The sequence below is a fragment of the Bolinopsis microptera genome, chromosome 9 (assembly GCF_026151205.1).
Source record: "Bolinopsis microptera isolate Bmic1 chromosome 9, MBARI_Bmic_1.0, whole genome shotgun sequence".
Taxonomy (NCBI): Eukaryota; Metazoa; Ctenophora; class Tentaculata; order Lobata; family Bolinopsidae; genus Bolinopsis; species Bolinopsis microptera.
Genome location: NC_087080.1, coordinates 840,605 through 852,397, shown reverse-complemented (window position 1 = coordinate 852,397; position 11,793 = coordinate 840,605). Strand labels below are relative to the sequence as shown.

The following is an 11,793-nucleotide window of genomic DNA, read 5'->3' as shown; positions in this document are numbered from 1 at the left end:
TGTTAAAATCATGAATGATTTTACTCCAGGTCTTTAAAATATCCTCAAAGCTGTTCACTCTTAAAATAAGTACCAGAAACCTGGCAGCATCTTATTATATTTCCATACTAAGCAGTGGAGGGTCATGTTCAGCTTCATTTTGAACTGATCCGTTTCAAGGTCCTGTAATATGGGCCAGGGCTCGGTCTAGACTCTAGATCGAGCTTAGACCGTCCGTGCGTGGTGAAGAGCCACATCCTGCACGAGGTGACCCTGCTAGACCGGCATGTCATTGAAGAATCCGACTGTCTGGGTCAACTAAACACGGCGGATCTAGAGGAGCACATACCTCGAAAAACAAGCCGGGTTTATGAAGACCTGCACCCGTGATTGTACCTACTGATGAGGGTATTGGATTATAGTGTCACATCCAGGTTGCAGTGGCGCCGTGCCTGGAACAATGTCTAGCCATTAGACAAAATCCCCCCTCACTTTTATGATGACACACGATAACAGCACTAGGGTTCAAGCCCCTAACTACTCAGTGGCAGCTAGCTCCCTGTATGACGGGCCCTCCCTAAAACCCTCGGGAGGGGTGGGTCCTGATAGTTGCAGCAACCCTGTTACTACCCTTTTAGTTCGTAGGAAAACCCCTTTTCAGGTTAGCACCTTCAACTGTAGGACTCTCAACCCTGTATCACGTAAACAGGAGTTAGCTCACTCAGCCTTCCTGCATCATAATGATGTTATCTCCTTGCAAGAGCATCGCCAACACCACAAAGAATCCCTAAGAATTGAAAACATCTTATCATATCAGCTCATCACTGCTTCTGCTACGAAGAATTCAGTTAATGCGTCAGTTGGTGGTGTTGGGTTTCTTTTATCTCCTAGAATTCAGAAATCTCTCCTATCTGTAGAGAAAGTTAATAGCAGAATCATCTTGCTCCATGTAAACGGGAATCCTCGCCTCACAGTCCTCTCATGTTATGCTCCTACTAACTGCAGTGATATTGAAGATAAAACTGCATTCTACAACGCTCTAACCAGGATCATCTCTAAGGTGCCTCCTCACAACATGCTAGCAGTGTGCGGTGATTTCAACGCGAAGCTCAGTAATAGCTACGGTTTCACATACCATCAGTCAACCAACGACAACGGCGAACGACTACTGGATCTGGTAGACCAACACCAGCTGATAGTTGCTAACCGCTGTTTCCAGAAACCGGCTAATAAAATTTGGACCTATGAAGACCCCAAAAGAGCAAAGCATTAAATTGACTTTGTACTCTGGCGTAAGAAGTGGGCAAACAGTGTGAAGAACTGTCAAGCGTACAACATCATGCAAACTGTCGGTTCAGATCACCGGATTGTAACATGTTTTGTTCAAGCCAGCTACAGAGTCAACAAAACTCCAGCACGGGACCCTCTTAGGAGCATTGACTGGACTCCACTGATCCACGATTCCATCATGAAACACCAGTATGCAGTGGAAGTGAAAAACAGGTACAGTGCACTCCTAGAGGAAGCAGAGCTCGAGTCCGACTACGACCTGCTCGTTAAAAGCGTTACAAGCACAGCACTTAAGGTGCTGCCAAAAAAGAGGAAGAGGAAACGGGAAAATCCTTACAACGATCCTAATATTGCACACCATCGTAATATCCTAAAGGATGCGTCCCTGAGTCACAGGATTTCCCCCTCTTTTTCGTCCAAGGAAAAGCTTGAAGACGCAAAGAAGCAACTGGACGAAGCCTATAATGCTGCTACTTCACAGCACATTCGACAACAGACTGACCGGCTGGAGAAAACTAACCCTGAGCACAGGCATCGCAGTTCCTGGCACATCATCAGGCAACTAACATCTTCCGACACTGTGCCATACTGCAAAGTGCCAGGAGGCACTACCGAAGAACGGCTCAACATCTGGTTCGAGCACTTCAAGTCCCTTCTAGGCACAGAACAGCCTCCGCCGGACCTCACCCTCCCCTTCTTCAACCAGCGAGTCTCTGACACCCTGCCCATCAGCTGCTCATCCTTCAGCATGTCAGAACTCGACACGGTTCTGAAGTCCGCCAAGTCCTCCAAGTCACCCGGTCTAGATAGCATCCCTCCCTCAGTCTGGAAGCTTCCCCAGCTACGTGAAAACCTCCTCGGATTCTGTAACAAAGCACTCATGGATGGTGTGATCCCTCAAGCCTGGAAAACGGCCTCTATCATTCCTATCCCCAAAAAGGGTGATCTTACTAATCCAGGAAACTACCGTGGCATTTCACTGGCACCGGTTGCAGCGAAAGTTTTTAACAAGCTCATCCTCAACCGGATCTACCCATTCATTGATCCCCTCTTGCGGCCAAACCAAAATGGTTTCCGTAGAGGAAGATCCACACTCCCACAGGTCCTTGCCCTACGTCGTATACTCGAGGAATGCAAGATCGGAAATCGCTCAGCCGCAATTGTGTTTGTCGATTTTTCGAAAGCGTTCGACAGCATTAACCGGGATGCCCTTTTCCACATCCTCTCCCTCTACGGTATCCCTGCTCCACTTGTAGATGCTATCAGGCTTCTTTATGACTCATCGTTCTCTCGTGTCCAGACCATCGACGGCCTTACTGACTTTTTTAGGACACTTATTGGAGTTCTCCAAGGGGACACTCTAGCACCCTTTCTCTTCATCATCGTCCTTGACTATGTCCTCAGAAGCTGCATGGGTGAAGAATTCGGTCTTACCATCGTGCCTAGGAAAAGTCGAAGAGTGCCTGCGGTCAAAATCACAGACCTTGACTTTGCTGATGATTTGGCCTTAATGTCAGACACCATAGAGCAAGTCCAACTTCTGCTGACAGACCTTGAAAATGCAGCCGCACAAGTTGGTCTTGCTATGAATGCTTCTAAGACCGAGTTCATGACCATCAACATCCCTGACACTGTCGACTTACATTCCATCTCAGGCCGCCAGATTAAACAGGTTGATGACTTTAAATACCTCGGCTCTTTCATTGCGGACAGTAGAAAGGATTTCAACACAAGGAAAGGAATGGCCTGGTCAGCCTGTATTAAACTGCAAAAAGTCTGGTCCTCTGGCATTTCCGAACAACTGAAAGTCAAGTTCTTTAGAGCCTGTGTAGAACCAGTATTGCTCTATGGATCAGAGACATGGACCATAAACAAGCAGCTTGAGAAGCGCCTCAACGGATGCTACACCCGTCTTTTAATGAAGGCCAAGAACATCTCGTGGAAGAAACATCCAACCCTCAAGCAGATCTATGGCAACCTTCCATCTATTGCCTCAGTGGTTGCGTCGAGGCGTTCCAGATTTGCTGGGCATTGCATGAGAGCTTCTGACCAAGTTATCTCCACTATCCTCCCCTGGCGACTTGCCCAATCCGGCCGTGGAAGGAGACCACTCACCTTCCTGGACGTAGTAGCTCGTGACACTGGGCTCCAGTTAGACGACCTTCGAACTGTTATGTGCGATCGAGACGTGTGGAGGCAGACAGTGAATGGGATTTCGATTGAGGATCGCCCAAAGTAAAGTAAGTAAGCAGTGGATAATGTGAGACAAGAAGGGTTTGGCCGGAATATCATACTCCTGGGAACAGTTTTAGTAATAGGTACGCTGTCTTAACTCTCATCTAAAATGAGAAAAGATCCTGACACAGGGTCAACCCTGTACTTATCTGTATTTTAAATGTGAACAAAGAGGCCGGTCTGAAAGAGTGGGTCCAATGTGTACGGCTCTTTGTAAGGATAATATGTAGGTAATTACCAATTATATAACAATTATATAACTATTATATAACTATTACCAATTACATATTGTATATAACAATTGTATAAGTAATGTAAGCATATTTTCTGCTAATAAGTTTGGCTGATTTGTTTTTATCTCCGTGACCCTGCTGTCTCATATAAATGAACAAGTAATGATAATGTGTAAAGTGTACAGATAGAGTTAAATGCACAGTGCACACGTATAATATATAAATGATGTAACAAAAAGTTGGCTTTCATCATAATATATTTTGAACTGGATTTTTTCTTTAGAAACCGATTAATTATCTTAATCGGTTTCTAAGTTCTGTTATCACGCTCAGCAAAGTCAATACCTCTTAGTCTTATAAGATCTACACAAGCAAAGACCAATTACTGAGCCATTAACTAATCGTTTCTAATTAACTAATTGTTACAGACTCATATCTTCATTCTCGTCTTCAGCCACATTTAATTGCTCATATCCCCCTTCCAAAGAATCTCATACCAATTTTCAAGTAATCTTTCTCCACAATGATTCCAGGGTTCTTTAATTGTCAGCTGTTATACAGTTCTGCAGTCCAGTGCCGTACGAGGAAGAATATGATTACAAATCAGAACTCTCAGCACCCTTAATGACCTTATATGGGCATCACGTGTAATGACCCTCATTATCTTGATTACATGCTAAGTATAGAGGAGCAAGACCGAACTGGCGTATAGCGGTTTAGATTTATCTACAATTACCCTCCGTAAACTGCATGTCCCACAACACTAGATAGGTCGCTCAGAAATGAGTTGTTCCCTGATAAGGATTACCCCAGACTTTGACTTAAAATCGGGTTCTAGAGCCGGGAGCCCTCTAGAGCCCTCCTTGGTTTCATTCCGGTGGGCAAATTTAGATTTACAGTCGAGGAGCCAAAATAATTGCCATTAACATTTGGAATCCCAAACCAATGGAGACCGCAATTTACGTGCACTATCACAGGGGAACCGGGGACAAGTCCAGACCCCTGGTACCTGCACTATCACAGGGGAACCGGAGTCCAGAACCGCAGGAGACCCGTGGTACCTGCACTATTCAGTATTCTCAGGTTTCCGTGATCAAGTTGTGTGTGGTCAAGTTAGGTGGACCAGAAGTCCAGGGCTAGAAGTGGGGCACGGACACAGAACAATGACTATCAGACCTGGAATAATGACTCTATGTGCTCTATTCACAGAGTTTCTGTGGTGCTCACAACGCACTGTAGTCACAACTCACTGTAGTCACAACTCACTGTAGTCACAACTCACTGTAGTCACAACTCACTGTAGTCACAACTCACTGTAGTCACAACTCACTGTAGTCACAACGCACTGTAATCACAACTCACTGTAGTCACAACGCACTGTAGTCACAACTCACTGTAATCACAACTCACTGTAGTCACAACTCACTGTAGTCACAACTCACTGTAGTCACAACTCACTGTAGTCACAACTCACTGTAGTCACAACGCACTGTAGTCACAACTCACTGTAGTCACAACTCACTGTAGTCACAACTCACTGTAGTCACAACTCACTGTAGTCACAACGCACTGTAGTCACAACTCACTGTAGTCACAACGCACTGTAATCACAACTCACTGTAGTCACAACGCACTGTAGTCACAACTCACTGTAGTCACAACTCACTGTAGTCACAACTCACTGTAGTCACAACTCACTGTAGTCACAACTCACTGTAGTCACAACTCACTGTAGTCACAACGCACTATAGTCACAACTCACTGTAGTCACTGTGCCAGGTTGGTAACTACACTGTCCACACCACTATAAAAACGTCCGTTAAATCCAGGCATGTACCTTGGCAGATGACAGATGTTTACCATTTCATACTTGGCTGTATCATATTTCTAATTTCTGGTAGTTTTTGTAAGTGTTCTGTATACATTTCGAGTTCCAGCACAGGGTGACACTATACCGTACACATTTTAAACATTCGAAAGAATTTTCGAATGTGGTACTGCAGTGCTGATTGGAGCTAGAGTTAGGATGAAATGCCAGAAAATTGTGGGGATTCTTTAAACTATACTATTTTACAATCACTGGTTAGTACCCCTTAATTGATCGATTATAAAGTTACAAAATTAAGCGCAGACATTTTTGATGAGAGCGGGACATAAATAAAGCCTCTTCAATTTCATGCCTAATTCAAGAAAATTTCAAAAAGACAGTCCTGAAGCCTTCAAGTACGACTAATAAAGTATAACATTGTCTCTGGAGACAGTTTGTAGAGAGAACACACAAAAATTCACAAATATTACAGCGTGGCCAGAAAATTCACGACATTCTCCGCATAGTGAAACAATTCTTAGTGACCGACAAACTCAAAAAATTGAGTCATGAAGTTTTGAAGCAGGACCCAGAAACCATGTCTCCTCACTCATCATGCCTAGAATCACAGAGAAAACGCACAAAAAACTGACATGTAACAATGTTGGATGAATGCTCAGCAGGAAAACAGGAAATTCTTGGACAGAAGTCGAGTAAGTGGTCGGTTCAGTGGAGGCCGTATAAATTCACGCTTTGTTTCACTTGAATATTATAATGGATAAACTCATGAGTGTTAAAGTGCCAAGTCTGGATTACTGGTAAGTCTTCTTTTCATGTTAAACAAGATGATGTCACATATATAGGTTTCCTCAATGTTCTGACCAACAATCTTACTGGCCACATATTATTATTATAATGGTCGAGTGGAATTGTAAATCTAGATACCCGACACATATTATTCATGTTATTATTATTATGCACATATATTATACACACTAGCAGGAACCCGTATAACCCTAAAATGGTGTCAAGACTCAAGAGACTAAAATAATGATTACCTATTTAATTCGCGTTTTTGACACCACTTGGGGGTCCAAATTTTGGGCTCTAAAATTCCTATTCCTTGGCCGATTTTTTATTTTTACATGCTGATTTGAAGGCCATTAAAGCATTTGACCCAGTCAAAAAAGTTTCAGTTTTATATCATTTACGGTTTTTGCGGAAAGTCGCGTTAAAGTTGATGCTGTGGTGTCAGTAAAATGGCACGGATAAATATATATATAATATATATCGTCTCGCTTTATATATAGTAAGATATTATTGATATAGGACGATTGTAAGTAGACTAGTTAGACAGCTAATCGTAAATGATTAGGTCCACGATGTTTTTGGTTTTCAATGTTATTTTTTTCAATGATTTAGTAGGAAACCATAAATTCAAAAGTTCATTCACCTTTTTGGTGTGCGTTACTGTTACATCATAAACTGAGTCATAATTATATAATTGATCCGGACGAAATTCTATCCTCGCTCCAGCCAGCCCCAATAAAACACAAATGGGACGAGAATGCTTCAGAGAATAAACAGCAGTTCCTAGATGTCCAAAAAGAACCCCAGTTTGCAAGCAGAATCGCGGAACTGGTTGAAGCTGTTTGCGTAAAAAAGGAGGATGTCATTAAGCTCAATGAAAACATCGTCGGCATTTATCGTGATATGGCTGATCAGGCCCTACCAAGACCTAGAAAACATAAACAAAAACCCCTCAATAGGAAAACTCGGGGATACAAAAGGGCAAAACCGAAGTCTCCATGGTTTGATATTGCCTGCATCATCGAAAAACGTGAACTAAATCGATTAGCTAAAACATACGGTAAAAGTCCTCTTGATAAAGAACTGAGAGACAGCTACTACAACAAACGCCGCGAATATCGAAAGCTCGTGAGACAGAAGAAGGCCAAGTTCGTGGAATCTCTTTGTCGTGATGTTGACGAGGGGCGCGACATAAACTGGAGTCGCTTTAAGAAACTTAAAAGCTTCTCCTCAAATGGCTCAAAGCTGGACGTTTTCGATATGATGAACTTCTGTAAATTCTTCAAAGAGCTGTACTCAAAACCTTCCCTCCCGAATGAAGAAACTGCTGACTTCACGGAACGCAGAAAGACTGAACTTCGTGTTCATGAACTCGTGGAAGTTCTGGACAAAGATATCGAAATAGAGGAACTTCGGACCGCCATCAAAGGCCTTAAGAAAGGGAAAGCCATCGCCGAAGATAAAATCCTGAATGAGTTCCTCATTTCGTCAGATGAACCAATGCTGTCAGCTGTTCTCAACCTGTTCAACCACTGTTTGAAACTCGGGGAGTATCCATGGACGACCTCTCTAGTTACCCCCTTGCACAAAAAGGGGAGTGTATACGATCCGAACAACTACCGGGCGATAGCCGTGGCGAACAATGTTGGGAAGCTGTTTTCAACTATCTTATTACAGCGCCTACTCACATTCCGGTCACTGAACTGTCCAGACACCATAAACCAGCTAGGGTTCTGTAAAAAAGCACAGACGAGTGACCACATACTAACACTCTCAACTTGCATCCAAAAGTATGTAACGCAACGGAAAAAGAGGCTATATGGATGCTTCGTCGACTACGCGAAGGCGTTCGACTCTGTGTGCCGAGATGCCATGCTCTATAAACTCTGGGAGCTAGGAGTAAGAGGTCGATACTTTCAATGTATCGAGCTGATGTATTCACATTCCTCAGCAAAAATCAAACTGTTGAACAGATTGTCAGAGACAATCGACATTCACTGTGGGACTGAGCAAGGTCACCCGATGTCTCCTGAGCTGTTCAAGTGTTTCATCCACCAACTCTCCCTAGATCTGGATAACGCTGAGGAAGTCAACGTCCCTGAACTGAATAATGTTAATATCACTCATCTCCTCTGGGCTGATGATCTTATACTTCTTGCCCTTGATCATACTGGACTACAGAAACTTCTAAACGTTTTACACAGTTACTGTATCGAATGGGGACTAACCGTTAACATCGAAAAAACGGCAGTGATGGTGTTCAACCGTTCCGGGAGGCTCCTTAAAGAGAGTCTGACATTCCAACTCGGCGAAACCAACATCACATCAGTTCGAGAATATTGCTACCTCGGGATAACCTTTACCCTCAACGGTTCTTCAGCAGTAGCACAGAACAAACTGAAGCAAAAAGGTCTCAGAAGCTACTTCGCGCTAAAAAGCAGTATTGACTTAAGACACTTCAGGCGAACAATCGTATTCAAGCTATTCGACGCGCTTGTGGTACCGATTGTGACATACGGATGTCAGGTGTGGCTCCCAGAGACTCTCTTTGTCAGAAACTATCAAGATAATATCAACACCAAATCTCTCCTGAAGGAGACTGCAAGAGATCCTCTCGAAAAGCTTCATCTCTCATTCCTCAAGTGGACCTTAGGAGTGGGCAGAAAAACCTCAAATGCGAGTGTATGGGGTGATACAGGCCGCTGCCCCCTAGTGATAAAGGCATCAAAGCAAGTATTTGGGTATTTCAACCGACTTGAGCAAATGGACAGAGCTGGTTGCACAAGTCTAGCCAGACAGGCGTTCATAGAACAACGCACACTCAATCTGCCATGGTACAAAGGTATAGAAGATCTCCGACAAAGCCTTCAGTCAGTATCATCTCGCAGGTTGACCTACCCCAACCAATTCAAAAGAGCACTACGTAGTACTTTTACTAACTGTTGGAACGAGGAGCGGCAAAACAACCGGAAGCTCAGTTTCTACAACACTATCAAAAGTGAATTTACAGCTGAAGCGTACCTGAACCTGCAGCTCAGTGGAGAAGAGGTGAAGCGGCTGGCGCAGTTCAGAATGAGTGCTCATAAGTTCAACATCGAGACCGGTAGATACGCCATCAACCGTGAAAATCCGCTCAGTCGCATTTGTAAGCACTGTTCTTCATCAGACCTTGAAGCTGTCGGTATACTGGCCGAACTACCAATGTTTGAGCCGATCATTGAAGATGAGAAACACGTTCTCACGGATTGTTCGCTTTACGACGACCTGAGGCGAAACATAGGTCAGCAGGCGAGAACCATGATCACCTCTGGAGCGGAGACCTTTGCCGACCTCTTCAAGGATATCCTATTGATCAGAGAAACTGCCAGATTCTTGAGTAAAGTGAACAAGCGGAGGTTCCCCCCGAGTGACAGAAAAGAAAAGGAAGGACCTACAACATGACTCACGGACTCAACATGCGAAACGTGGATCCGACTGTGTGTTATTTTTCGTGTGCGTTTCACACTTTTGATTTAGTGTGGAATTTATGTGTGGATCTTAGGCATGGACACAAAGGACTGGTTGTTCGCGTCATGAACATTCCTTTTTAGAATAGCTCGGTTTTTAAAACTCTTTAGACTATAACCGTCAACCGTGCATTTTTCAGGACAGGTTTCGGTTTTTTCGTTTTTGACTTTCATTTTATCTTTATTTTTTAATATTTAGATCCGACACAATGTTTATTGTAATGATCATTTTATTTTGAAATCCTTTTGAAATCCTTGAAATCCTTTGAAATCATATTACAAGCTAGTCTTAAGCATTTTGAACTAATCACCTCTTACCTAGTGGTTACTAGTGGTTACTAGTGGTAACTAGTGGTAACTAGTGGTTACTAGTGGTTACTATTGGTTACTAATGGTTACTAGTGGTTACTAATGGTTACTAGTGGTTACCTTTTTGGAGTCCAGATGTCGTATCTGAGCCTTTTGCCGGTGTTAAGCTGAACAAATGAGGGTTCCTCCTCCTCGTGTTCCTCGTAAACACTGATTTTAGCTTCTTGTTGGAACCGTTTCTCAAATTCCTTATCCTCTATAACCGACTCTTTCTCTGGAAATAAACAGAAGATTTACAAACAAATTCAAATATCCGGAAATTCCTGGGAAGACAATAGTTTATGTTAACCGCAATGAGTTTAGCATTGTTAACTTTTAGGACTCCGTACAAAGCAGTGTCAGGCAAACCTGCGGGTTAACAAGTCAATATTAATTAAAATTTATTAATTTGTTTATTTTCCCGTTTTATACTGATGATCAGTCGATCGTATTGTTTATTTTTGAGGAGCTGGCATAAGATTGTTAAATGTTAATCATTCACTGAATATATATCAAAACAAAGGGAAACAGTTATTGTTGTAGTTGTACAGGTAATATACTAAGGTAATGGGACTACTGTTACGGGTATGCTCCACTTTTAGGCTATTATTAACTCAAATTGAATACCATAATAACAAATCTTATCCATTTCAGCACAATTAAAAGAAGTTCTGGCCCCACAGGTCCCCCAATCTAATGAACAGGAGTATATTCCGGGTCCTTACCTCCCAAATGAGGTTAATAATAAGATTTATCCCGTGTACTCACTACCTGCCACTCGCCGACCAATCAGCGAAGGAGAATCCATCTCGTGACTTGTACCAGCCAATCAGGATGCTGCAAATTTAAACCAATCAGAACCGGATCCTAGTTGTGTGTATCTTTATGAAGGAGCAAGGTAGTTGTGTGTATCTTGGGGAAACAAAGGGAAACCTGGCTCTTGATACGCAGGGACCTATGTAGGGACCTATGCAGGGACCTATGCTGGAGCATATGCAGGGGCTATGGGCATATTTAAATTCAATAAACGTGGATCTGGAGATATGTGTAGTTACTGATTATTATTGAGCAATGGTCATTCGACGGTTTGTCGCTGTTAGCATGAATGATGAAACCAAAATATCAAAAATTTATGGTTCTTATCACTTCTTCGATTCAGTGTTGTAAGGTAGAAAATGAATCAGTGTCAATAATTCCGGGAAAGCTATTTTTATCTAGGCTTCCAAATTACTATCACAAATTTCCAAATACCAAACATGTTTTCACTTGTCAAAAATTCTGAATCGTGCATCCTTAAATGGAATATTTGGATAAATTAATTTAATGTTTGTCAGTTATCGATGATCAATGACGAAAAATGTTTTGACATAATGTATAAATGTAATGCTGAAGCACGATTTAATGCCCCTAATGAATCCGACAACAAATTCTGATCTCACTGATGGAATTTTCCAATCAAAGCTAATTCCACAAATACCTTGACCTAAATGATAAATCCACCCTAGAAATAGTAAAGCCGCCGCGTACGCTGCCGCGCGTGATTTGCATGACTTTAAACACAGTCATCACGTGGTCACGTAATCAC

At 42.7% G+C, this 11,793-nt stretch overlaps 2 protein-coding genes across 2 annotated transcripts in view; one reads left to right on the top strand and one right to left on the bottom strand.

Moving 5' to 3' along the window:
* Positions 1-11,793, bottom strand: part of LOC134820500 (uncharacterized) — a 73,195-nt gene that overhangs the window by 152 nt on the left and 61,250 nt on the right. The window contains exon 18 of the mRNA XM_063830914.1: positions 10,290-10,443. Within this exon, the coding sequence (XP_063686984.1) occupies positions 10,290-10,443 (154 nt within the window). The remainder of the gene's footprint in view (positions 1-10,289; positions 10,444-11,793) is intronic.
* Positions 479-1,252, top strand: LOC134821033 (craniofacial development protein 2-like). The gene has a single exon (XM_063831699.1). It carries the CDS (start codon positions 479-481, stop codon positions 1,250-1,252), a length of 774 nt encoding a protein of 257 aa, XP_063687769.1.